We start from the raw sequence: 26,993 nt of genomic DNA, 5'->3' as shown, positions 1-26,993 counted from the left end.
GGAAAGTCTGGTGTAGTGGCAGATTTTCATTCATCAACTGATTAAACAGGTGCAATCAGGTGTGGCTCCCACATGAATGACATGACAACCTGCATCCACACTGTACTTCAAACATGCTTCAAACATTCTTGCAAGTAGGTATGCTGAATACATATACAGTAAGTTATTTAACACACAATTCCACACATTAACATTTCATAAACTAAAGCTAAATAACTTACATATTACAGCGCAATTTCTGCATACAACCAATGCAAAAACTATAAAGAAATCAAGAAAGCAGAAAGACCGAGACATGTTTTTTTTTGTCCCCTTGCATAAGGTCTATAAATACTGCTTATAATACAAGTTAAAATAAATCCATAAGAGGCAGATTATTTTATTACTCCAAACAATACTCTGCTAAATTAAATTACCACTCTTACTAAATAAATAAGAAATATTTGAAGATAACTGAAAGGTTAAATTTAGTGTAAACTCATTACTTTTTATATTATTATGTTTATTTTATATATTAGAGTGTTATAAATATTATAAATATACATTTAGTTCTACATTTATATATGTATTTATTTCTATTTATAAAAGTGTATTATTAGACAGTATTATATTACTTTCATCGTTTATAGGGTTAGTCTATTACAAAACTTAGACTTGTTCATTTGCACTGTATCAGTCACTCTTGTGGAGCAAATCTGACCATTTTATTGCTTCAGAATGCTGCTTTCTATCTTCCATAACTGAAAAATATGCATATGAATATGAATATATATATATGTTTGCATGTATATATTCGAGCAGCGCAGGAGGGGGCGCTGTGTATGTAAAGGATGCTTGGGAGTGGCGAGCAAAAACCCAACCCTCCTTCACGTTGGTGTGCGGCGCTCTTCATGCACCACAGTAATTCTGTTCATTCTGCAGGCGCTGCTGAGGAAACACACACCGCTCTCCTCATTCCCACTATACAGCGCCAATGTGCGGTGTGACGTCACTCCGCCCGAGATGAGGGCGATCACTCTCAGCAGCATCTCCCACTAATGTACGCTGTCTGTCTCCACTACAGCGCGTGACCAGCGCGAATAACAACACTGCTGCGTGGAACGCGACTAGGCGATTGTAGCCCGTTTGTTGTCTTTAATACAAACGAAACGCTGTCACAGGGAGACATGGCTTGCTGAAATCGCTTTAGTCAGTGCGGGGACAGCCCGGTCTTTCCATTTCTACAGGACTGGATGTCAACTTACATAGAAAATGCTGAGGTTTTTGTTTGTTTGTTTAACCCTTAATCGGGGTTAATCTTATCATACCGTGTGCTTTTATCGAACTTGGACTAGAATATTGCTGAAACACTGCCCAGGATTATTGGATGTTGATTTTCTCAGCACAATGAGCGGTGAGTACCCACTTTGCGTTCATTCTGCAGTGTGAAGACTGCAGAGTGATGAACTTTCTCTAAAGGAATAACAAGAAGTAATCTATAAACTGAGGGATTTTGGGGAGCAAGAAAAGTATACATCATTAGTAGCTTTCGTTAACTGTATTTGAGTTTTCTCCCCGGTTTCATTTTGCCATACTTTTATTATTATTATTATTATTATTATTATTATTATTATTATTATTATTATTATTATTTTAATCTTAGAACTTTTTCTACTTTAGTGTCACATGTACCATGTTTAGGGGCTACCTTAAAAAAAGGATCTGTAAAAGTAAATTATTATAATTTTAAGAATGATCTTGTTAACTCCAGAAGCTGTTGTTTGTGAGTCCAGGAGTCCTGCATTTCTGAACTACTCAAACCATCCCTTCTGGCACTAACAACCATGCCACAGTTAAAGACACATGTCAATGAGACACTGATTTACCATTTATCTCTCCCATGCTAGAAGGAGGCAGAAATTGTTATTAATGAACTAATTATTAATGGCGGTTTGTTTCAGAGGATTTTTAACTTAGTTGTCATTTTCTTTATCTAGAAAAATCTGATTTTTTTCAGGATAGTCTCTCTACAATGTTTCATTCATTCAAAAGACACCCTTTCTACCTCCAAAGGGTAGAGTAACCAAATATACTTTTGTATTTGTATGGAATGATACTATTCTACTATTCTGTTTGGCTTTTTGCTCTGATGACCCAAGTCATCTTTTTATAATGAGATGCTTAATTCCATTCTTAGCTGATTAGGGTATGGCCTGGCATATTACACACTAGAGAACATGGTATCTGTTTATGCAGCAGATCCAGAGCACACCTGCCAGATTTACTCTAGTTAATGCATTTTCCCTCTAAAAAGAAGTTGAAGTGACTGTGACTTAATGAAAATTAAATGTGCCAGGCCTTTCGATTGTAGCAACAAAAAAGAGGGAATATTCTAACAAATGAAAAGCTCTTCTTGGTCCAGTGATTTTGGTCTGTGCAGCCTACTACTTTGATTTTATATTATTTATGCCATAGACAAATGGTTATATTAATGACAAATCTTAGCTCTCTGCTTCACCTGTCTTTCTTTGCTAAATAAGTCGAAGATTCAAACTCCCTCCCTCACAGCTCAGCGAAGCTTTTTATACACAGCAGGTGAAACATTATTTTGTGAAGAAAAAAATTAAATAAATAAAATAGATAAATAGATAAATAAATAAATAATGAAATACTCACATTATACAAACAATTTATGCTTCTTAACAAACAAGTTTTTAAGCCAAACTTGAAAACAATGGACAAACCAATGCAGTACTTGCAAACATTGAGTTATTTATTTCACATATAACATTAACTTTAAGCTTTTCTGTTTATTATTATTATTATTATTATTATTATTATTATTATTATTATTATTATTATTATTATTATTATTATTATGTGTTATAATAAGAGAATGTCTGTGTAACCACCATTCATATGTATCTCCATAAGCATGAATATGACACAAGTTCTCATACCTGCCACTCAGCAATCACAAACAACACACATACACAACATTTTGTTTCACTACATTTAGAATGATGACCTGAATGCGAGAAATGCAGCACAGTTACCTGCAAATTTCTTTTGTCATAACCAGTTTCTTTCTTTCATTCTAGTTAATTTTTTTTCAGAAATGTTATTAAGTAGAAATGTTTGCAATGCTGTGGGTATAACAATTAAACTCACTTAATTGCAAGCCCTATTAACTGAGAAGGTCATTTCAAAGTGTTATTGCATGCAATCCATGCACAAAACACATCTGACACAGTTGATAAGCACAGTTAACACAGCTCGTCCTAAGAAGATACTTATTGAATAATAACTTATTCTTTTATAAGTTATAATAATAATAAGCTTTTCTTTTCTTTTCCTGGAATGTCACAGACTTGTCTTGATAGTGCTTTATGTTACAGTTTCCCATTTTAATGTGATAGAACATTTAATCCTTCATTTTTAAGTTTATACACTCCCCTCCAAATATACTGGAATGGCAAGGTTAATTGTTTTTGCCATACACTGAAAAATATTACACAATAGATCAGAGCCCTGAGTTCTTTCTGTGAAGACGTTTTTTGGTAAGAAGGATAAACTTTACTGAAGACCAGAAAGCTGAATATGGGTGAAAATCACACCATTTTGAAGCTGTGAAAAGCCATTTGCATAGGCACTATGCACTATTAAAATGTTTTGAAAAAGAAACAACAGTAGTTGAGAACAGAAAAATTATGAGAGCTGCAAAAAAAAAAACCAAAATCTACAGGCAGTGACATCACAAGCAACCTCCAAAGGCATGGGTGAAGGTACCAAAATCCACCATTCAAAGAAGTCTTTGAGAGCAGAAATATAGAAGCCAAAGTGGGGAGTAAGAATTATCTACTGGTAGCAGCAGAATACATTTAGAAGTCGACATAAACATTCTGTCTGACAATTTACAGAGAAATATATTTAGAAAGAACACACAAACCATATAACAAAAGATTTCATCAGGCAAAAAAAGTGGAAGGTTGAAACTGGACAAATCAACCAGAACCAACAGTTCAGCATTTCACCTCCTAAATAAGATACCAAAAGGTTTTCAGGTTTTCATTTTCAAAGGTTTTCAAATGATTTCAGTGTATAGCAAAAGCAATTTAAAAAATGAATTGACCGTTCCAGCTTTTGGAGGGCACTAGATGTAACATCAAAAACATTTTACTCATTTTGGGTAGGATTTTATAAATCATGTCTGTAATTAGCCATCAGACTACAATGTCCAGAAGACTCTAATTTTAAAGGACCATTATGCAGTAGGAAATGGACAGAGGGATTTGAATTGCATGTGGCTAACTGTGGATTAGAGACTGTTTCATGTCATAATACACTGCCTTGTAGAATAGCCCTAATACTGGGTATAGGTTGCAAAGTGAATTTGACAGGTTTAATTTGTTTACATACAGTATTCCCAACCATATTTTACTGTATGACTGTATGGTAAGTCAGTCCCATTGAACAACTGCTTTTAAAGTCAATAGCAAACCATGAATAAACTTATAGTCATTAAATAAAAATAAAAGCCTAGTCATTGATCTAACAGCTCATAACTCGTTCTGTCAGACCTTGAGTCAGCTGGTTTGAGTGATCATTGAGAGAATGGGTTTCAATTCTGCCACAGAAATCCTATTTTTATTGAAACAATTCTTCTCTACTTTTCTATGTGTTTCCATCGGTATGTACAAACTCCTGGTGAAAACTAAGAGGCAAACATTTCCTGTATCCTATTCATAAAAATCTTAAGACAGTTTCATGAACACGCAGTTAGCCATATGTTTTTTGCATGATTTTATATAAAGCACACACAGTTAAATCTGCTCTGCCTTGTTTACAATGCACCCTTTCATGTCTGGCTGTGTGTCTCTTTCAATCTCATATAATCCTCTGTGACTGTAATCTTCTTGGAGTCTTCTCAGCTCAGTGCAGAAATAGCTACAGTCCTTTAAGCTCAGTGGTTATCACCTTACACCTTGGGCTGGTAGTCAGTGGCCCTGTGCTAAATATTGGTCTTCTTTACCAAAGTCCTAAACTTACTTATCTGAAGTGGCTTCATCTTTTATAGTTTCTTGAACACACATTGAGAGCATAAATTATAAAGATGCTAAGGCAGATCTTAATTTGTCGAACAAATTATTTTATTCAATAGAAAAGATTTAGAACTCTTTTTTTAATAAGACGTTTCCTATTCTTACATTATGCCATTTATTTTGAGATCACATGCCTTGTGTCACTCAATAAAATCAGCTTAGAGAGCTATTACATTGCATAATTGTTGTTAATTTTCACTGCCTAATTACCATACTTTATAAAGAAGTGTATTGATGAACTTGTTTATGTTAATATTAATTTCATTCTTAACATATTCTTTAACATATATCCTACTACAGTGGAAAATTTAATTAAAAAATGTCCAATCAAATAAGAAAAGTTCTAAAACCCTATAAGTTCTAAAATCTATTAGAGCCTGTATGGTACAGCAATACATTAATGTGTCCACTCTATGGGATACCAGGCATGACACTCCCTCATTGTCAGAGGCACTCAGCTCTGCCACAATCAGAATGCAATCTTTTCAGCATTCATACAAATCTACATGAAGACAAATGTAATCATCAATCGGTCTGAAACCTGTGATTTTCTGATTCAGAAAAAGACATATAACTTCACCAAATTCTTCCTCATCTCAGCTCACAAACAATTTTTGTCATAGTATTATGACTTTATTTTCTAAATAGTCCATTTTTTTTGCAAAATATTATGACTTTATTCTCCAAACATTGCAACATTATTCTTGAAATATAGTTTTTTTTTTTAAACCAACAGCCATAAAACATAAGGTGTAGTATTCCAATATATACAAAAGCGTATATAAAGAACATAAGGCTATAGAAAACCTAAACTGCATCTGGCCGATTAATTAATATGCAATATTTTCTATTAATTAATTATTGAATTAATAATTAATATTTAATAAATTAATGTATCAGATTAACTTGGAAATAAAAGGAAATTTATACCTATATGACTTATGTTACAATAATGAATGTAGCACTTAGAGACAATTATAGAGCATTGTGACTTCTCTCACCCATTAAAGCAGTCCATATTTGTGTGGTATTTGTGAGTAATTGACTAACATTGTCACAGATGGGTCACATACAGAAATCAGAAAACAATGTGGGCAGGAGTCCAGGCTAAGATTCTGCCAGAAGTATATTCCTAATGTGGGCAGGAGTCTCTGTGGGAGCATAACCATATTAATGGGTCATTGTTCAGTGGAGTCATTGGAATGTAGTGTTTTTCAAAAGGTTGAAATTTGCCAAATGTTTTGTTGAGCATAACACATGGTTTGTTTCAGTAGTGGGCTTTTAGAAGGGCTTCTTAATGATTGTCTGAAAATGGGGTAAATGTGATGCTATGGCCTACTCAAACACCTGATCATAACCCAGATGAATGCCAGTGAGAGGACATATCTTTTTGGCAGAATGGTTTGCACCCCTCCAGTTGTTCCAGAGATGTAGATATAGAATCTATTCCATAGCACCCTGTTTTGCCATCTATTCGTAGCACAGTACCTCACTAAGACACTAAGCTGGTTTTCTTTCCGTCCTCAGTTTTTCTTCCTGCTTATCCGGGTCAGGGTCACAGTAGATTGGGAGCCTTTCACTGTAACATGGGGACAAGGCTGGAATGCATTGGATAGAACACCAATTCATTACAGTAATTTGTTATATTTTTTATGTCGAAATACACAAAGTTAATTCTACAACAGGATAAAGCAGGGTATTTATCAAAGCACTATTAGACATGTGGTTTCACAATAATTGATAATTGGCAGAAGGTTTGAGTGCCTGTGATGCATTTTAATAGAATAGAAATCAGCACAGAATCTTTTTTCATTAATATAACAAAGGAGAAAAAGATTTTTGCCTCAGGCCCAAAATCTCACACTTATTGTACTAGCCAAGGCCTTAAAGACACACATGAGTCTTTTCCTTTAGTACCTTTTCTTCTTTAACCTTAAATTTTTCAAGAAGTTACTTAGTGTGGCATCTATATTGTTCCCAGCAGTACCTCATCAGCTGAGCTGTTATGGCAGCGAGTGCAGCACTGGACCTATCTGCTGCTTTCGCTGCAGAGAGGTGTGTAAAGGAGAGGTTGTGCGAGTGCAGAGCATCCACTTCCATGTTAAATGTTTCACCTGCCAAGGTAAGGAGTTGTTACTGTACTGTATGCTTTTAAGTGTTTTATTAACCCTTATGTTTGGTCCCCTATTTGCAATTGTCCTATTAACCTTTACCATATATCTTTTTTTTTTTTTTTTACAGGAAAACCTTTGCAAAATTTATATTAAAAAAACATGTCATGCATAAGAATCAGTAAACAATGATAAAACCAGCATAAAGATTTTCGGGGGTCTGCACAAATAGACTAATTCACATGTTGAGGATCCCCCACTGTTATCTGTTTACGTAGGATGTGAGTGCAAATAACACAGCAACTGAAAAAGTAATTGAATTCTTAATTCAGTTTGTTACTCTCAGTTTGCGATGTTCAAAATGTCTATTAGAGAGTGTTTATTAGAGAAACTGAGCCAAACAAACAAGTCCCCCCCCTTTTTTTTAACCTCAAAGGCAGCTTTTATTAGCTACAGGTATTGCAGGTTATAATGCACTTTCACAGTTTTTATTTAGCCACTGATTGTAAATCTTTATAAGATAATACAATACTTGCAACTTATTAGCTCTTTACTTTGAGTGAGTAGATGTTTAAATAACAATTTTACCCTTGGCTGTGCTCCTGGGACTGCCATAGTGTTTGTTTGTGTCTTGTCTCCCAGGCTGTCTGAAGCAGGGACCTGTTGAATAATGAGATCATCTGCTCTTCCCCCTGCCACACACCAGCATGGTGATGCTCCATAGTCTCAGCCATAACATTATTTTATTTTGGTTTTTGTAGTGGTCAAGAATTCAAAAATTTTGAAACTGAATAAGACCTATCTCATGAATGAGAATAATGCACACTGACATTTTTAAAGCCTTCAGATCACCTAAAATAAAATGTTCCTCAGGTTGAATTTTGTCCAATGTAATGTTATTCAATATATATTTGGTTAAGTATGAAAACAATCAAATTGGGAATTAGTTGGTAGATTACAACTTCTTTTATTGTGGTTTTGTTAGCTGTTGTTTTGTATGGCTGGCCATATGTTCCAGTGTCTGCTCCAAATTGCTTTTTCCATGCTGACACTGCATTTGAATGGTTGCTGGGGTAACTGTGTGAAGGGGCACCCTGGTTGGAGGTTATTCGCAACAACATCAAACCTACTGGAGCATAATCACCAATGGGAACATTCTATATCAAAACTTAGAAAAGAAGTAAGTGGGTAAAGAGAAGGTGCATGTAGCAAATCGTTGTGTCCCGATTGGATAGGAGGCCACAATCTTATCAAGATGTGAAGATACTCTCAATTCTTTATAGCAGGGACCCTGGCTTCAGTGGGTTGCCTTTGTCCCTACACCATGGAAATTCACCAGGCAAATCTCTGTAGACAAATTATTAGACAGATAAGCTAAGGCCATAGGGTGTAGACAAATATGTTACACATGGATTTAGTGTCATGCTGTTTTCAAAGACAAGATTTTTTGATGAGAAAAGTGACTGGGCAACCTTTTCAGTCCAGTCAGCTCAGAAGAGGAATCTGAGGCTACAGTGGGCACAGGCTCACCTAAAATTGACAGCTGCAGATAAGAAAAATGCTCTTCATACAGTCTTCAGCTGTCTCGTGTCAGTAGGAGTTTTTGGTAACCAACACAAGACTAGCCAACATTTAGACATACGAGGCAGGCAAAGGGTAAACATCTTAATGTCATTGGTAATTAGTTGCAGACATGGGGATTAAGAGGGGGTCAAAGTTATGAACTATTCATCAGTGAATAGTTCATAACTTTGACAAAACAGACTTGCTGATTCAATCCATATCTAAAAAACATAAATAAAATACACATCTATGGCTTCAAGGCATAAGACCTCTGAAGGTGTGCTGTGGTATCTGGTAAGGATCTTCTGCAGCAGGTTCGTTATGTCTATGGTCTTCATGGATTGGACATTTTATATATCTCTGCCAACTGACCATAATATTAAAACCACTGACGGGTAAAGAGAACAGCATTGATTATCTCACTACAATGGCACCCGTCAAGGGATGGAATATATTGTGAAGTGAACATTCAGCTCTTTAATTTGATGTGTTGGAAGCAGGGAAAATAGGCAAGTGTTACGACCTGAGCGATTTTGACAAAAGCTAATTTGTGATGGCCAAACAGCTGGGCCGGAGCATCCTCAGATTGTGTCAGGTGTTCCCAGCATGTAGTGAATAGTACCTATCAAAAGTGGTCTAAAGAAGGTCAACCACTGAAACAGTGACAGTGAAGGTACTCTTACCCAAATCCCCAAAGCTTGGAAGGACATGGGTGAGTTAGGGATCACAATCTGGCCCGGTGAAGCCATTCACTAATTAATCCTCCACTTTGTCCCCAATCCCCCTCTCCTATTATAGACAAATCTATATGCAGATTGCCACCATATGGACTTACATTAAGGGAAGCACACTGATGTTTAAACACTGTATTTAAATTCTGTTTTTGTGCAGTGTTTTGCATGACTCACAATGTCAGAGTGGTTTTCTCCAGGTTCCCTGGTTTCATTTGTGTGATTCTGCACAGTGCAAATTTTGTAGAGTAGTAGAACCCATTAAGCCCAAAGTGACTGTTCTGCTGTATGTTTTGTGTTTACCACAACAGAAAGAATTGGTGTGTAACTAAATTTGACAAATTTTGTTGTATTATTTATTGAGCTAAAATTATATATTTGTCAAGCGGTGGATTTTCCTGTTGGACAAACTGCTATATTAGTAGGTATTAGCTTCAGGGTAAAGAGTATCAGCCCACGAATATATGAGGGAAACTGACTAGGATTTAGTGAAGCTTAGAAGTCATGTTTTCTGCTTTGAACCGCTGCTCTTCTCTTGTATTTCTCTTATTCTCCATGTCTCTCCACACTTTTTTGCCTCCTTTTTGTACATTCTGTATGTTAAAAGCACTGAATTAAAGGTAATTAAGTTCCCTTGAATTGAAAGAGATAATAATTAATGACTGTGATTTGCTTCTTATTTAAAACAATTTAAGATCATTACATGCAGTGAATTAGCACACTATTGTAATTGGAATCAAAATGAATCTGGTGGCATGAAAGCTTTAAAAACATCTTTAAGGAAAAAAAGGACAAAATGAAGTTGAGTGGAAAATGCTGGATTTAAACATCCCTTACTAACCTCTCTTTATACCACAAGCAGCCTGATGTTCTTGGCTGATATTTGGGATTTTCCATCTGCACATTTCCATGATTTTGTGCAAAGTGGTTGAGCTGTTCTGTGATCTCCAAGTTAATAAACAGTTGTTTAAGTGCAGCTATAAACTGTAAAATTTCAGATGTACCTCTGCCACATCAAAAAGAAGACTTTTGGCTTCATATGATTAATATTTTATTTCCACTCTGTTCAAAAATCGGTATTTTATCATGCTAGAAATGAGAGCCTATAGTATAGAGGATAGAAATGAGAGTGTAGTCAGGGTGAAGCTTGAACTGGATTTTCAACTATTCTGACATGGTGTCTTATGACATATTTGCATTTTTTCTTTTCTCATTCCAATATTTTAAAAATAATAATTTTCTTACTCAGACTAAATTTAAGTATCAGAAAATGTGCTCTCTCTCTCTCTCTCTCTGTCTGTCTCTCTCTCTCTCTCTCTCTCTCTCTCTCTCTCTCTCTCTCTCTCCCTCCCCCTCTCTCTCTCTCTCTCTCTCTCTCTCTCTCTCTCTCTCTCTCTCTCTCTCTCTCTCTCTCTCTCTCTCTCTCTCTCTCTCTCTCTCTCTCTCTCTCTCTCTCTCTCTCTCTCTCTCTCTCTCTCTCTCTCTCTCTCTCTCTCTCTCTCTCTCTCTCTCTCTCTCTCTCTCTCTCTCTCTCTCTCTCTCTCGCTCTCTCTCTCTCTCTCTCTCTCTCTCTCTCTCTCTCTCTCTCTCTCTCTCTCTCTCTCTCTCTCTCTCTCTCTCTCTCTCCCCCTTATGTTATGCTCCAAAACCATTGTAGGGACTGATTGATGATACATTTTGCAGCACAAATAAGCATTTCTTGAATGTGTAGCCTAGGTTTCCGTTTTTAAATTATTAAAACATTACATGTTTAAATTGAAACTTAAGTGAAACTTAATGTGTGATCCATTTAGATTCTTATAACAGCATAAAACAAAACAAAAACAATACAGCAAAATTAAACTTATTTAGCTTCCACTCTTTCCACCCTGGGTGGTGTGTCTCAATCATGGGGCTTCTATTCTGCTGTTAGTCATGTAGCTTTCTGTAGCCTTAGATGTGTTCTCCATTTTTCCACAAGTAGAGTCTGAATGTAGCGTGTGTGTATATGTGTCTGAGTGTCTTGGGTGGATTCCAAATTAACCATACATTAGTAGTATAGAGAAACACGATAGATAGATAGATAGATAGATAGATAGATAGATAGATAGATAGATAGATAGATAGATAGATAGATAGATAGATAGATAGATAGATAGATAGATAGATAGATAGATAGATAGATAGATAGATAGATAGATAGATAGATAGATAGATAGATTGATTACAGGTAATTGTGATCTTTTATAAAAAGGAATAAAAGTAAACAATGAGATTTTTTGTCCTTTTTTGCATGTCTGATCTAATCTGAAAAATAACTAAACAAAAAATGCAATGTGATTGCTGATTTAGCATTAAGACAGAAACGTCCTTAGGTGAAATATACAGAATGCTTTTTTTTCTGACTTGTCTGGCACTGTGGTGGAGGGGGAAAGTGAACAGGATGAACAGCTTCCAGTAGCTATGGAAACATGTGCTTGTCCAATCATTAAGCCCATGCAGTGGTTGCTGGGGAGAAATTCTCCCAGAGTTGAGGGACTTGGCAGCATGATAGCATCGATGTGGTAGACACCGTCTTCCCTTTGCATATGCTGTTGTGTGAGCTTTTCCTAGTGTTTATAAAATGGAAATGTGTGAGCTATTTTATAGCTTCTATTGTGATGTAGGTAATTTCATTTAATCAGTACTGAGTAGTTATGTTTTACACACTACTCTTTTTTATTAAATTCTATTCAGTCTTTCATATCTGGTCTTTCTAATTGAGAGAAACAAATTCTCTGAAGGTTTCCAGGTTTGTCTGCTTTTAAAAATAAATGAGTGTAAAGTCTTAAGTACCACAGATTACAATCAGAAGAAGATAAAGAAATTTCGTGACATGAAGGAAATGAAACAAAGCAGTCAATTAGCACTTACTGATACAGATCAACTCAATTAGTAAATATAAAAGGTAAAAATGATCTCTATTATTCTGTAATTGACAGAAAAATGTGTTAAATGCTAACATCAAAATATTGTACCAGCTGTGAATATTTGTCTAGAAACATCAGTTGTTATATCGTGCAGTAATATTCAGGACTGAAAAGCTTTATACACCACACCATACGTACTGTTCTGAATGTTCATGTTGATTGTTTAGGAAACTTAAAAGAAGAGAATAAAACAAGTGCACACACTGTGTGCAGAGAGACACATTATATGTTGTCTATATAGATCACTACATGATTATGCCACCAGGTAAGCAAATATTTAATGTTTACAAATGAGCAAATTGAATGACACTAAGAATGATTACAGTACAGTCATAGATGTGTATGCAGGGAAGTTCTTTATTGAACAATTCAAGTGGGGGCATGCATGCCCCGATGATCAGATCTACCCATCTGGGCATATGTCTCCTTTTACTTTGGTTGATACAGGTTAGTTGGGATGGGTTTGACCAGAACAAGCATTTTTAGACAAGTTTTTTTTAGCTAAATGAAGTTAAAATGGACAGGAATATGTGATACATAATAGATAAATAAATCCCTCTATAAAAAATTTGCTATATTCTAAAAATGCAAATATAGTGATGACTTGCAAATGCAAATCTGGAATTTGTGACAGTTGTAACACAATCTAATATTAACTGACCCATCCTGCCATAATACATTTGTAAATTTCATGCTTTAATTTTCTCACTTGAAACTTAAAAAGTGAAATAAATCTATCAGTGAACATTCACCAGTATTTTAATTGAATAGGTACACCAGTACAAATCAAATCAAATCAAATTTTATTTGTCACATACACATACATACAGGGTACGACATGCAGTGAAATGCTTTTTGCTTCTGTCCAGTATTTAAGCATAAATGGAATGCAATTAGGGATAAAGAGTAAAAACCAAAACCAAAAGGATACAGATAAATAAAAGTATAAACTATATAAAAAACTATATAAAATATGAAAATATGAAAATATATGTGAAAAAAAATTATGTATATACATAAACATATACATATATGTGTATGGTTTTTAATGATTGTCCTTAAAGTATGTATGTGCAGTATGTTGTGTATAGAGTGTATAAAGTGGCACTGTGCTGTGCAAGTCCAGAGTTAAAGAGACAGTCCAGAGTTAAAGTGTCATAGTGCGAAAAAGGTGTGCAGAAAAACAGTGAAGATGGAGAGAGAGGTCCAGTACTAGATCCTGGGTGTTTCCTGGTTTAAACTCCGAATGGCCTGTGGGAAGAAGCTTCTCCTCATTCCCTGAACGCAACAAAGAAAAGAGTCCATTGTTGGGATGCCTGAGATCCTTTACAATCTTGATGCAAGCGAGCATGCTGTTTGTCTAGCGTGGTTAGCTGCAGCCTTGAAGCGAGCGTAAAAGATGTTTAGCTTGTCTGCCAGAAAAGCATCCGCATTCCCCATTCTAGAAGCTGGTGTTCTATAGTCCGTGATGTTCCTTAGTCCCTGCCACAGGCTCCTAGAGCCACCATGTTGGAACTGCGACTCAAGTTTCCTCCCAGACAGTTGCTCCTCTACGCCTTTATCCAATCGGCCAGTCATGGTAGCAGCACAGTGCAAAAAAATGCGGATGCAGGTCAAGGGTTTCATTTAATGTTCAAAAAGAGATATCAAAAAAGTGTTATATGTATGACTTTAATTCTGTAATGGTTGTTGGTGCCAGGTGGGCTGGTTTAAGTACTGTAGTTCAAAACCTGATGAACTAATTCCTGTCAGCCAAGAACAATAATCGGAAGCTATTATGGGCACAGGGTCACCCAAACTAAACAGGTGAAGACTAGAAAAAGACCACATGATTTTTTTTCTGACCTTCAGCTGTCCAGATAAGGGTAAGTTTTTGCCCATGATTCAGACTCTTGTTCTTGGCTGACAGGAATGAAACCTCATGTGGACTTTTGATGTTGTAGCCCAACCACCAAAATGTTTGATGGTTTCTGCATGCTGAGATGTGTTTCTACTTATGTTTTTGTACACACACACAGACGTGTGTGTCTGTGTGTGTGTGTCTGTGTACAAAAACATAAGAAGAAAAGCATCTTGGCATTTCTGTTTCTGTTTCTCAGCTTCCTTTCTGTTTGACGTGAACTTTAACTTTAACCTTATCCTATATCTGCTTAATTAACTGAGGTAGGGATGAATAAAATAGTCAAAATGCCTTTTTTTGGTTGAAAGAGGCAACTGTTCCTGTTGAAAAGGATTAAAGAGGCCTACAACATAATGTAAAAATGTAATACTTAATTATCTAAGTATTAATGTATCTAAAAATCATTTTAATGATAAGTTCACACCAAAGTAGCTGGTGGTTACTATAAAACATTTACATTTACATTTACAGCATTTGGCAGACGCCCTTATCCAGAGCGACGTACATAAGTGCTTAAATCTCTAACATTGAATACATTAATGCTGGATCACTAAGTTACATACTTAAGATACCATGAGTTTAAAACATTTGTTCAAAGTTACAATGAAAGTGTCAAAGGTGTTTTTTTTTTTTTTTTTTTTTTTTTTTTTTTTTTTTTAAAATGCAAAAGATAATGAAAGAAGTGCTAGTTGAAGTGTTTCCTGCATAAGTAGGTCTTCAACCGCCGCTTGAAAATAGCCAGTGACTCAGCTGTCCGGACCTCTAGGGGAAGTTCGTTCCACCACCTTGGTGCCAGTACAGAGAAGAGTCTTGTAGTATACTTGCCTCTTACCCTGAGAGATGGTGGAACCAGTCTAGCAGTGCTGGTAGATCGGAGGGTGCGGGGTGCAGTGCGAGGAGTGATGAGGGCTTTGAGGTAAGAGGGAGCTGGTCCATTTTTGGCTTTGTAGGCCAGCATCAGTGTTTTGAATCTGATGCGTGCAGCTACCGGAAGCCAGTGGAGGGATCGCAGCAGCGGGGTGGTATGAGAGAACTTTGGCAGGTTGAAAACAAGCCGGGCAGCTGCATTTTGGATCATTTGCAGAGGACGGATTGCGTTCATAGGTAGACCTGCCAGCAGTGCATTGCAGTAATCCAGTCTAGAAATGACAAGAGACTGAACAAGTACCTGAGCAGCCTGTGTGGACAGAAATGGTCGAATCCTTCTAATGTTGTAGAGAAGAAACCGACATGAGCGAGTCACATTAGCAACATGAGAGGAAAAGGACAGTTGATTGTCCATGGTTACCCCAAGGTTGCGAGCTGTGGCTGAAGGGGAGATCAGATCGTTGTGCAAGGATATAGCAAGATCATGACCTGGGGATGAATCACCTGGGATGAAGAGCAGCTCAGTTTTGCTAGGATTAAGCTTTAACTGATGAGCAGTCATCCATGATGAAATTTCTGCCAGACATGCAGAGATCCGGTCAGAAGCTGTGGCATCTGCGGGTGGGAAAGAGAAGATAAGTTGTGTATCATCAGCATAGCAGTGGTAAGAGAACCCATGTGAGGAAATAACTTCACCAAGAGAGTGAGTATACAGGGAGAAAAGAAGAGGACCAAGTACTGAGCCTTGTGGGACGCCAGTGGAGAGTCTGCGTGGAGCAGATGTCACTCCCCTCCATGTTACCTGATATGAGCGTCCTTCCAGGTAGGAAGCGAACCATTCCCAAGCTGATCCGCATATCCCAAGAAAAACCCTATGTCTACCAATCAGCTGTATTTTACTGTTGGCGGTTTGATGGTAGTATAATGTTATATGGTTTGTAAAGTTCCAAACACTTGGTAACTGTATGTTGGGAGATCCAGCAGTAACTGTTCACTTGCTGTGTGCCCCACAAAGAGACAGAGCAAAGTGACAGAAGGTTAAAATGTCACTTGTGAATAGACAGTTTACTACCTTGAAAGATGACAGATCTTTTGAGAATATTGTTGCTATTTTTCATATACACACGCTGTTTATTCACACTGTAGATCTATGACAAAAATCTAAAACAAGGATGGATGGATGGATGGATGGATGGATGGATGGATGGCTAGATGGCTGGATGGATGGAGGGAGGTAGGTAGGTAGGTAGGTAGGTAGGTAGGCAGGCCAGTAGGCAGGCAGGTAGGTAGGTCGGTAGGTAGGTAGGTAGGTAGGCAGAGCTAGTAAGTGTTGTGGAGAACAGGGCAGCTTTCAATTTGATTATTTGTACTGTTAAATAACAGAATTACAGAATAAAGTTGCTACAGCATATAAAAGTATGCAGTCAAACTGTTTTCCATTTTACTTGTGGTTGACTGTGAAATATTTAACATTTAAAAAGAGAGGGCAGGCCACACATATGATTTATTTACCCAGACATATAAATTAGTGGGTATGGCAGAAATAGAAATGTAAGCCACTTTTTATTTTACTAATTCTGTCAGTGCTTGCTAAAAACAACAATATGAATTGCTATGGTTATAGGAATTAGTTTTCTGATTTCTGTGTTGTTGCTTATGTTGTTTTTAGTTATATCTGACCTAATTATCAAAACAGTAAAAATACCTATACCATGTTAGCATCAGTTATTTGCAAAAATGAGAATGTTCCTACTCTTTTTGAAAGCTTTAGCTGTATAGGTGATTTACTGAACAGTATATCTGGTTATACAGATTGTGTTGGTCATTACATACATTTTGCATTCACCTTTAGGAGTTTTTAGTGTAATTCTTACTATGTACATGTTATTTACCAAGAAAGCAACACAAATAACTAACTTTTGTATGGGACCCTGCTGTTTCTGTATAAAGTTTCGGTTACCCATGGCACCCTGGAAGAGTTTTGTCCTCCCATAGCTGCCTTTAGCCAATGAACTCCTTTACAGAAATTTAGTTATCAATACTGGAACAATAATTAAAATTAATACATGTAAAATGTGAATTATTTGTTGTCCTTTCTACCACCTGGATACAACTAAGCCATAGGTAAGAGCTTTCCATTGGATAATTTCTGCATTAATGAATATGCTTCAGCTGGCAACAAGTTATTTAACTCTAACTGATACAGCGAGTAGATTTTCATTTCTTAAACACCTATGGCAGCGGACATATCCTGTGGTCATAGAAAAGATATTACTCTCTTTCAAAAGGGTCAAATTATTGGTCTACATCAAGCAAAGAAAACATCTCAGGAGACCTGAAAAAAAAAAACCTGAAAGTGGTGTGTGTGTGAGAGACAGATAATGTGTCTGTTTGATAATCTGCACTGCTGCTACTCTTGGATATTGGGTTCTTGTGATCATAGCAGGACCTTTGAGAATCTAGTGCACGGATGCTTTTCTCTTGGGACTTATACAGAATGTTGAAGACGGCTGCCTTGATTTTGTCGTTCCACAGACATAAGAATCCTTTATAGCCAAAACTGCAAATTTGTTTTTTATCTTAGATGAACAAATGTAGCCAGAAAAAAATCTTGAGTGATTAAAGATCAATTATTTTTAATTCAATTCATTTTATTTGCATATGCATACTTTAATCAAAGCAAAAGGCCTTCACAGTAGGGTTCACGATTTTTTATCATAGTTACATATCAGGATATAAACAAACAAAGCATGTAAACACAAATGATGCAGCTTCAAAATATGGTTGCAGTGCATCTGAATCTAATATTCAGTTACTAAGGCTGTATCTTAACTGCACTTGATACTGGTTTCTAAATATGCAGTAGAAGTGTACTGAGTAGCTGTAAAAGAAGTTAAGCACAAAATAGGAAATTCAAGTTCAGTAACAGTGTTAAAAAATCTTATTACAAAAGTACTTATTAATTAAAGACTCATAAAAGAACAATTAAACTATGTATAAGGCATTAATATAGCTTCTTTGCAATTTAATTAATTTACTTACTGGAAAAATTGGCTGGTTGCAAAATATTTTGAAACATACTGTGGTCTTGGAAAATCCCAGGAGATCAGCAGTTTTTAAAAAACTGAAACCAGCCCCTTTGGTGCCAACATTCATGCCTTGGTTAAAGCTACAGAAATTACTTTTTTCCTATTCTGATGTTTGATATGATTATTAACTGAAGCTTTTGCCCTGTATCATGATTTTCTGCATTGTGCTGCTTCCAAATGATTAAATGCATGAATGTGCAATGTTTAAATACATAAATGTTTGTGGTTGATTTTGGATTTAATCGTAAACAGTTTAATCGTAAACACTGTTTAAAGTGTTAAATATCCATGTTATAGGTGAGAAGAAAAATTATTTATGGGTTCCTGACATACGGTATATGGTATGGCCAGTGTTGCCAGATCTATGTAACAAATACAGCCCAATTAACCAGTATTATTATTATAAAATGGTCTCATATAAGTACATTTGTTGTAATCAATAAATCATGTAGATGGGAATGAATTTAAACCTAATGTTGACAATTCAAAAGCATTGTCTATACAGCACTGGTTAAAAAATTTGCAAGTACAGTAGATACAGTCCTCATATCCTCATATGAGTAAATTAGCAGTAGTTTTGCATGTACAGTAGTTTATTTTCACCTGAATTTGAGAGTTTGAAAATAAACTACATGCAAAACTACTGCTAATTTACTCATATGAGGATATGAGGACTATATCTACTGTACTTGCAATTTTGCCATTGTTTTGCCAACTTAGCACTTGTACTCCAGCCTTCTTATGTACTGTTTTGTACATAAAACCCAGGCTGTTCATGAAGAATGTGACAAAACACTGTATCAGTGCAATAAGATCAGTTATAGTATGTCAGTATAAACATGCTGGAAATTGATGTAAGCTATTTGTCTTTTAAAATGTTTTAGTTTCTGAGAGTTTGCTGCAATGAATTGTTGAGGTTGGAACATTATAGTTCTGATTTTTCATTAATAACTTCATTCGGAACAAGGTTCATCATCGTGAATAGTGTGTTTAAATCTTCTAACTATTTGAAATTCTTTGTGTGACAAATTCCATGCCAGCCACATATAACTAACCACAAAACAATGGCACAGTTGTACATACACAGCATAGGAAATAACTTTATTTGAACATACACTGCCAAAGACTACGGAGACCTTGGTGAGCTTTTCCATAGTTTTGAGCAATTGTAGAGGTGTGAAAGTGGATTCTTGTAATGTGGAGGAAATAATCAGTGTTCTTGAATGTTATGATCCTTTATCCAAGCATGAGATGTCTGTAAAGCAAGAACCGGGCAGGCAGAGCTAATTATTTTAAACCAGTAAAATGGTGTACAGAATTGCCTTGGAAATGCTTAAATGCCTACAATCCGATTAAATGGTCTAAACATAGGTAACTATCTTTTGGTACCCTCAACAATCAACAGGGTAGCCTGAGTGGACTGGATGCTTGTGAAGCCAGACTATTTGGGATCTATCAGGTAATTCTCTGAGTTGACTGACAGATTAAAGGCAGATTATAGGGAAGATTTTTTGTTTTTTGTTAATTTATTTATTTATTTATTGAAATAGGTAGAAGTGGAAATGAATAAATGTACAACATAAATGCATGCCGAGATGTATTGCAGATATGAATTTTAGCATGCATAAGCAATGATTTTAGTACTATTAGCAACCCTACTGTCATGTACCAGCAGAACTGTCTTTATAGAAGTGAAATTTACTACCACATGCAGTTATGTGAAAAAATTAGGATACACCATTAGATCTTAAGTTCTTTATTAAGAAATGTTAACATGTCAATTTCTGATATTGACTTAATTTGTACCTGTAGATGAAATTGATGGTATTGCTTGTAACAACAACAAAATATCTTTTCACTTATTAAACAAAATAAATCAACAAAACTATTTCAACTGAGAAAAATGTTAGGACACCCTATGACCTAACAGCTAGTATATTTCCCACTTGGCTGCAATAACAGTTTCAAACATCAACTGGAAGAAAGTTTCCACCACTCCTCCATGAAGAATTCTTTCAGCTGTGTGATGTTAGAGGGGTTTCTTGCATGCCGTCTCCAAAAGCCCCACAAGATTTCAGTGGGAAATCAGCCTCAGAGAGCTCTTTGGATCTCACCGATCTTGGTGTTTACCGTCACTTCAACAATTAAGATTAAATATCTGTAGTTTTTTTTTTCCGATTTTAAGTATAAATAAATGTAGGGGTGTCCTTACTTCTTTCCTCAACTGAAATAACATTTTTTAAAAATTAAATTTTACAGATCATTTAAAACCTAAAGACCTTTCTTTGTTTTATTTGTTGTTAATATTTTTAACTATTTAAAAAAACACAGGATTTCATGGGGTGTCCTAATTTTTTTTTCACATGACTGTACATTCTTATACCTTACTTTATTTTTCTTTGTTTTCTATAGCAAATTTGACTATTCACATATTTTTTGTTCTGTGGTCCTTCTCTGATGAGGTCACTTGTATATGGAAAATCAGCAATCCCCATTGTGAGAAAGTATTTAATATATTTAATAATACATTTGACTATTTTTTTATAGATTCTATTTAATTTTAATGTAATTGGAAATGTTTTGGAGGATTAGTTGGGGCCAGAGAAAAACCACAATTTGATAATCCTGGGTGTAGGGGTTACTGCTTTTTACAAGAGAATAAGCGATTTTGAGACCAATCAGTGAATTCGGAAACTAAGCATCAAAAATTACTTTAATAAGAAATTAACACAATTACAATGGCATAAAACATACAAACATGTTTTTGGCTGACTAATGCCAGCAGCATTAGACAGCTTGTAGCTTGTCTAGATGGATGTTCAGGTCTCTGAATTTATTTAATGAAAGTGAGGCATGCTTGTTGGTTGCAATAAGATATTTCTTCCAGAAAGGGCTTCATATCCCCAGATAATAAGTTGAAGTCAATGGTTTGAGATAAAACATCAGTCTTATGGTTTTATATAGTTAACACGTACAACAGGGCTTTTGTGTTTCTGCTATTCTCTTTATTTTCAGCTTGGAAAAAAATATATAACAAAACTAGTTTCTGTCTGTTTAATAGCTGAACAAATGTATCTATTATAAGAGCTCCACATGAAAATAACTAGAGGTTTCTGGTTTTATATTGGAACTTGGAATGACAAGCACATGTTTGCAGCATTATTAAAAAGAACAATATCCTAGAACCTCAACTGTGTAATGGATTGAGCATTAACAATTACATTTACAACTTGACAGCATTTAGAAAAAATGCACAAAATTCTTTACTATGAACAAAAACTAAAATGGACCAGACAACATTTCTATAATTCTTAAAATTGCAGGTAGGGGTCTTACATAGTTTCTAATGTTCTGTGTTGCTGCTCTATTGTAAATCTTGCACTTTCTTCTTGGCAGTGTGTGGCTGTAATTTGGCTCGTTCCGGATTTTTCCAGAAGAAGGGCGAGTACATATGCACAGCAGATTACCAGCGTCTGTATGGCACAAAGTGTGAAAGCTGTGGGGACTTCATCACAGGAGAGGTGGTATCAGCGCTGGGCCACACATATCACCCAAAGTGCTTTGTTTGCAGTGTCTGTAGGTGGGTCTTTCAAGAGAAGAAAATAAATAAAAAGTTAATAAGTTAGTACCAAAGTACTGCTTTTTGGTTTTATCCTATAAAAAATGTTTAGCTGATGTAACTACAATACCATTTTAGTTACAATGGTAAATGTTTATGTTCATTCCAGACTAAACCCTTAATAAGTCATTGGTTAATGAGTGATGAGTGATGTTACACCTGTGCTAGAGTATTTAAAAATGCTGCTTTTTTTACTTTTCCTTGTTGGGCCATAACTATTACTGTTTTAGTAAACTATACTAATGATTAATTTTAGAATTTTTAATATTTTTTCTATTATCTGTATTTCTCCAAATGCTTGTATTTGACTCTTTCTGACTGATTCTACCAGGTTCTGTATATTGTAATGTGGATTTCAGTACGCTCTGCACTTGCGTCCAAATGCTTGACAGATTTAACTAACAAACCTTTTACACTTTCACACACAAATCACCATTGTCTGAATAAAAATTATAACAAAAATATTTTTAGGAAGACAGAAAATGCATTGTTTTATTTTATTTTATTTTTTTTCATTATTTTCCCACCAGTTTGTACTTGCCAATTATGAAAACTTTGATTTCATAAACTTTTGAGGTATCAACTTTAAATAATTATTCGCAAATAGGTTTATTTTGATCCATCGATTCTGATATTGAGGCTGATTATTGATTATCTATAAAACAACATGATTGCCTCCACCAAAGCAAAGCTTTGTGCCTTCAATTTTGCACTTAATAAGGCAGAATTCAAATACCGCCCCACCCCCAAAAAAAATAACTGTTTATATTGTTTATAAAATGAAAAACAAAAAAGTGCAACAGTGCTATTCAGAACTGCTTCCTATATAAGCAACTGCTTCCTGAATGGAACAAGTGAAGGAGGGTTATGAGGATTTATTTTATGCTTTCTCAGAAATCCTGGAAACTTGACTATTTATTCCTGCTTCCTTATTTCCTGTTGTACAGCCTGGTTGTAAAGGAATATAAATCACTTATTTCCTCCTTTTCTTCCCTTTACCAATGAGGGACAAATTAGCATTTGATGAATAAACTCTGAGAGAAAAATCTATTTGCCAAGAAAGACTGGAATTGCTTCACAAATCCCAATGCCAGTGGTAGCAAAATAGCTCAGCAGGGTGTTTCTGCTGGGAGTAGCCTACAAAACTCTTATCAGGCATGCCATGCAGTATCAGGCAGCATGACAGCTCACTACATCATGAGAAAAAGCTGCCATTCTAAGCTGTAGTTTTCCAGTGATCCTGTAATTCTAGGTCCTGGGCTCAGAAGGAAGGATGTAACAATGTTGTAATGCAGCTGACCAAAATTTTGTTTCTCTTAGACATTTCAAAGACCTCTGTTTTATTCTATTCAAGACATTCATTTAAATTGGCAGATGTTGCATGTATAATGTCCATAACTTGTTTTAGTTCATAACAATCTGTTATGAAATAGTGTGGCAGGACAAAAAGAATCAATGTTCATTAAATATTTAAACATAATGAATATTTTACATGATTAAAAACCTGATATTTCAGCATTTAGCTGAGAGACTGGCACTGCAGTTAATGACAAGGTCAACCTAAAGTGTTCACAGGAAAACCTACATTCACCTATATGCTTGTCCATATGCACATTTACACAGGGACACATTTGTGTAATACATGAAAATCCCACTATTTGTACAGCAATAGATGTAAAATTTGGTATATAGTGTAAAATAATCTGCTAAGAATAAAATAAAACTGCTGAAAGCACATAAGAGGATCAGGCTTGCTATCTACACTGTTGTACCTCTGGGATTTGAACCAGTGCCATTGAACTACTAGAATGACTAATGGGATTATTTCACAGATTTGTGTCTTAATGTGCAAGTCAGTTCAGTTTCCTGGTCCACTGTTTTTAAATGATTATTCAGTAATATTGTCAATAGAGTCATTACATTATACGATGTGGGCTCATGTTTTGAAGGTATAATAATAGTACTTCAGAAAAACAAATCTGAGCATTTCATTTATACCAACTGACAATATTTTCTGCTCAGTGATTAACTTGATGTTCAGGTCATGACTGAGTGTAAATATAATTGAAATGTGGGGGTGTGTCTCTAATAAGATTTGTCTCTGGTGAAGTATCTTTCAGTCAGCTTGATTACAGTGTAGATGAAGCTGGAAGTGGTGAATTATTATAGCCTTATTAATTACACACAGACACTGCTCTGAAAGAGGCATCTGATACCCGTGTTTTTTGTGCTGTTGTTTTTGGCAGGGGCCAACATCAGTAAAACTTGGTCAGGTTGCCAAATGTTCTGCTTGTGTCTTTCATTCTGGACAAGCCACTGGGTTTCAGTGTTTATGACTATTTTTATCCCATAAATACTGTAATTGCAACCACTAACGTTTTTAAGCAGAGCTTGTCACTGTCCTGTGCAAGTCAGTGATATGACTATTTATATGACTCAAAGAGTATAAGGTTTCATCTTTTTGAACTGAAATGTCATCTGACCCCCAGTGCTCTGCTTTTAGAAGCTCCTCTTGGGCCCCTAAGATGCTATCAAAGTTTCGTATGGTTCTGGTAACTGTAATTCACAAGAAGTGTTAAAGTACAGGTGTTAAATCAAACTGTTTCATAATACATCTGCTGCTGAATCCAAAAATATACTGTTCTGTTATAATCAATTACCTGTTATGTATAATGCGCTCTTTGGCATTCTTATACATTTAAAATATGCAGATTTTGTGCTGTTAATATATTGATGCTTAGGTTTTCTGATTTTTTCTTATTTTCTCTTTTATTCCATTGTAGAAAACCCTTTCCAATTGGAGACAGAGTGACATTCAGTGGTAAGGAGTGTGTTTGCCAACAGTGCTCCCTCAAGCTTGTTGCTTCAAGTGAGCCGATTAGGATTCATGGACCCAGTCGTAAGTTCCACTCTAAACAATAAAGTGTTTTATGAATGAAGTGTCTTCAGTGCAGTTCATAAATTGTCCTTGTGGTATACTTCAGACACACACACTCACACACACGTTTAATGTTGGTGTTTCACTGCATGTGTAAATATTTGCATGTGTGTTGCTGTTTTTATAAATAAAGATGATTGCACTCAATTAATTGAATGTTAAATCTTAATTTATTGGTATCAGCAATCTTGTATTATAGATTTACAACCCCAATGGATTTATGGATTGTTATACTTTAATAGCACATACAAGTCTCTGGAGTCTTTCAAGGCGTGTGTGAGTGAGTGAGAGAGTGAGAGAGTGAGAGAGAGAGAGAGAGAGAGAGAGAGAGAGAGTTGTTTACCAAGATTATAGGAGGTAAAGTAAGACTTAATCTCTGGTCTATTAGCAGGCTTCTTTGGTTGCATATGTCTAGTTTTTGTTGGTCTTGTCTTTTATTTCATGGCCCCATGAACTTATTAACTGCAGTAAATACAGGTAGACTGAAAATGACAGTAGGAGATGGATATTAAAGAGATATAAGGCTGTGGTATGAAAGGGACTGACATTTGGGAATGTGTAAAAGAGAGTGGTGTGGGTTACGACATCCAAAAATAACTGCAAATGTCCACATGAAAACAAATGATCAGCTGACTTTTCAGTACAAGTGCCTTCTTACACTTTTGCATCATAGACCCTCACAGTTATTTCTTATATTGTTGTATTATATTTCACAGTGTGTGTCTGTGTGCATATGTGAGTACCACAAGACATTATATCAGTCAGCTTTGATGATTGACACCATATTTCACAGATTCATCACATGAATTTCTAGACAGTCGAAATTCCAATTCTCTCTCTCTCTCTCTCTCTCTCTCCCTCTCTCTCTCTCTCTCTCTCTCTCTCTCTCTCTCTCTCTCTCTCTCTCTCTCTGTCTCTCTAGACTGTGCAGGCTGTAAAGAGGAAATCAAGCATGGCCAATCTCTTCTGGCACTGGAGAAACAGTGGCACGTCAGCTGCTTTAAGTGCCAGACCTGCGGAATTGTGCTCACTGGAGAGTACATAAGCAAGTGAGCATGCACTTTTCACTCATAGTGTTAATGCTTTACTTAAGCAAACCAAAGTTTATACAGTCATGTGAAAAAATTAGGACACCTCATTTCATATTACATTCTTTATTAAGAAATGTCAACATGTCAATTTCTTACATTGTTTTAATTTTTACCTGTAGAAACATCTTATTAGAAGAAATCAACAAAATGAGTATTTCAACTAAGTAAAAGTTAGGACACCATATGGCCTAATAGCTAGTGTTTCTGCCTTTGGCTGAAATAACCTAAATGAAACCTTTCTTGTATCAACTGGAAGAAAGTTTATACCACTCTTCAATGCAGAATTCTTTGGGTTTCCTGCATGCACAGTCTGTTTAACTCACAGGATATCAGTAGGATTTAGATCTGGGCTTTGACTTGGCCATTCCAGAATTCTCTGTTTTATGTTCAAATCTGAGAGCACATAAAAATTAGCCATGTTTTAACCATTTTACTGCACAATTTCCAGGAAATAAAACCTTGTCTTTATTGCACAGTAGTTGTTTTTTACAACTAGGTCTTTGATCTGTCATGGGAAGGTTTATATCAGAAGATTTGGGATGTTATGGGGAGTTGTACAAAAGACGCTTTGTGATGTTATGCTATTTTTTGGAAGTCATATATCTTTGATCATAACTGCATAAGAGCTAAAGGAAGATGTCTGACTACAGGTAGTTTTAGTGTGGTATATTTGTCCATATTTGTCTGTTTAATAATTGTGCGTAATGTGAATTAATGTTTCATTCAGAGATGGGATCCCATACTGTGAGTCAGATTACCACACCCAGTTTGGAATAAAATGTGAGACCTGCAGCAGATACATCAGTGGACAAGTACTAGAGGTAGGTGTGATAGCCCAAAAAAATCTGGGGGAAATGCTGGGAAATCAGGCAAATGTCCACTAGTTTCCACCTTGTTAGCTATCACTCAGCGTGCTTTACAGGTTTGTGGCATTCACCCCTCATATAGCACATTTACTTTCTTAAACTAAGTATGTTTATTGGTTGTTTTTTTAAACCATTGGGTGATAACTTGGTCAATGGAGTCTGATGGACAATGATTGCAATTACTGTATT

General features: G+C 35.8%; 1 protein-coding gene across 1 annotated transcript in view; it reads left to right on the top strand.

Moving 5' to 3' along the window:
- The first annotated feature begins 938 nt into the window (after window positions 1-938).
- The window catches only part of ablim3 (actin binding LIM protein family, member 3), a 45,820-nt gene continuing 19,765 nt past the window's right edge, over window positions 939-26,993 (top strand). The window contains exons 1-6 of the mRNA XM_060885736.1: window positions 939-1,393; window positions 7,063-7,203; window positions 21,687-21,870; window positions 24,693-24,808; window positions 25,770-25,896; window positions 26,666-26,759. Coding sequence (XP_060741719.1) covers window positions 1,387-1,393; window positions 7,063-7,203; window positions 21,687-21,870; window positions 24,693-24,808; window positions 25,770-25,896; window positions 26,666-26,759 — 669 coding nt within the window. The 5' untranslated portion in view covers window positions 939-1,386. The remainder of the gene's footprint in view (window positions 1,394-7,062; window positions 7,204-21,686; window positions 21,871-24,692; window positions 24,809-25,769; window positions 25,897-26,665; window positions 26,760-26,993) is intronic.

The sequence above is a fragment of the Tachysurus vachellii genome, chromosome 13 (assembly GCF_030014155.1).
Source record: "Tachysurus vachellii isolate PV-2020 chromosome 13, HZAU_Pvac_v1, whole genome shotgun sequence".
NCBI classification, from domain to species: domain Eukaryota; kingdom Metazoa; phylum Chordata; class Actinopteri; order Siluriformes; family Bagridae; genus Tachysurus; species Tachysurus vachellii.
This window is presented reverse-complemented; position numbering and strand designations above follow the sequence as displayed.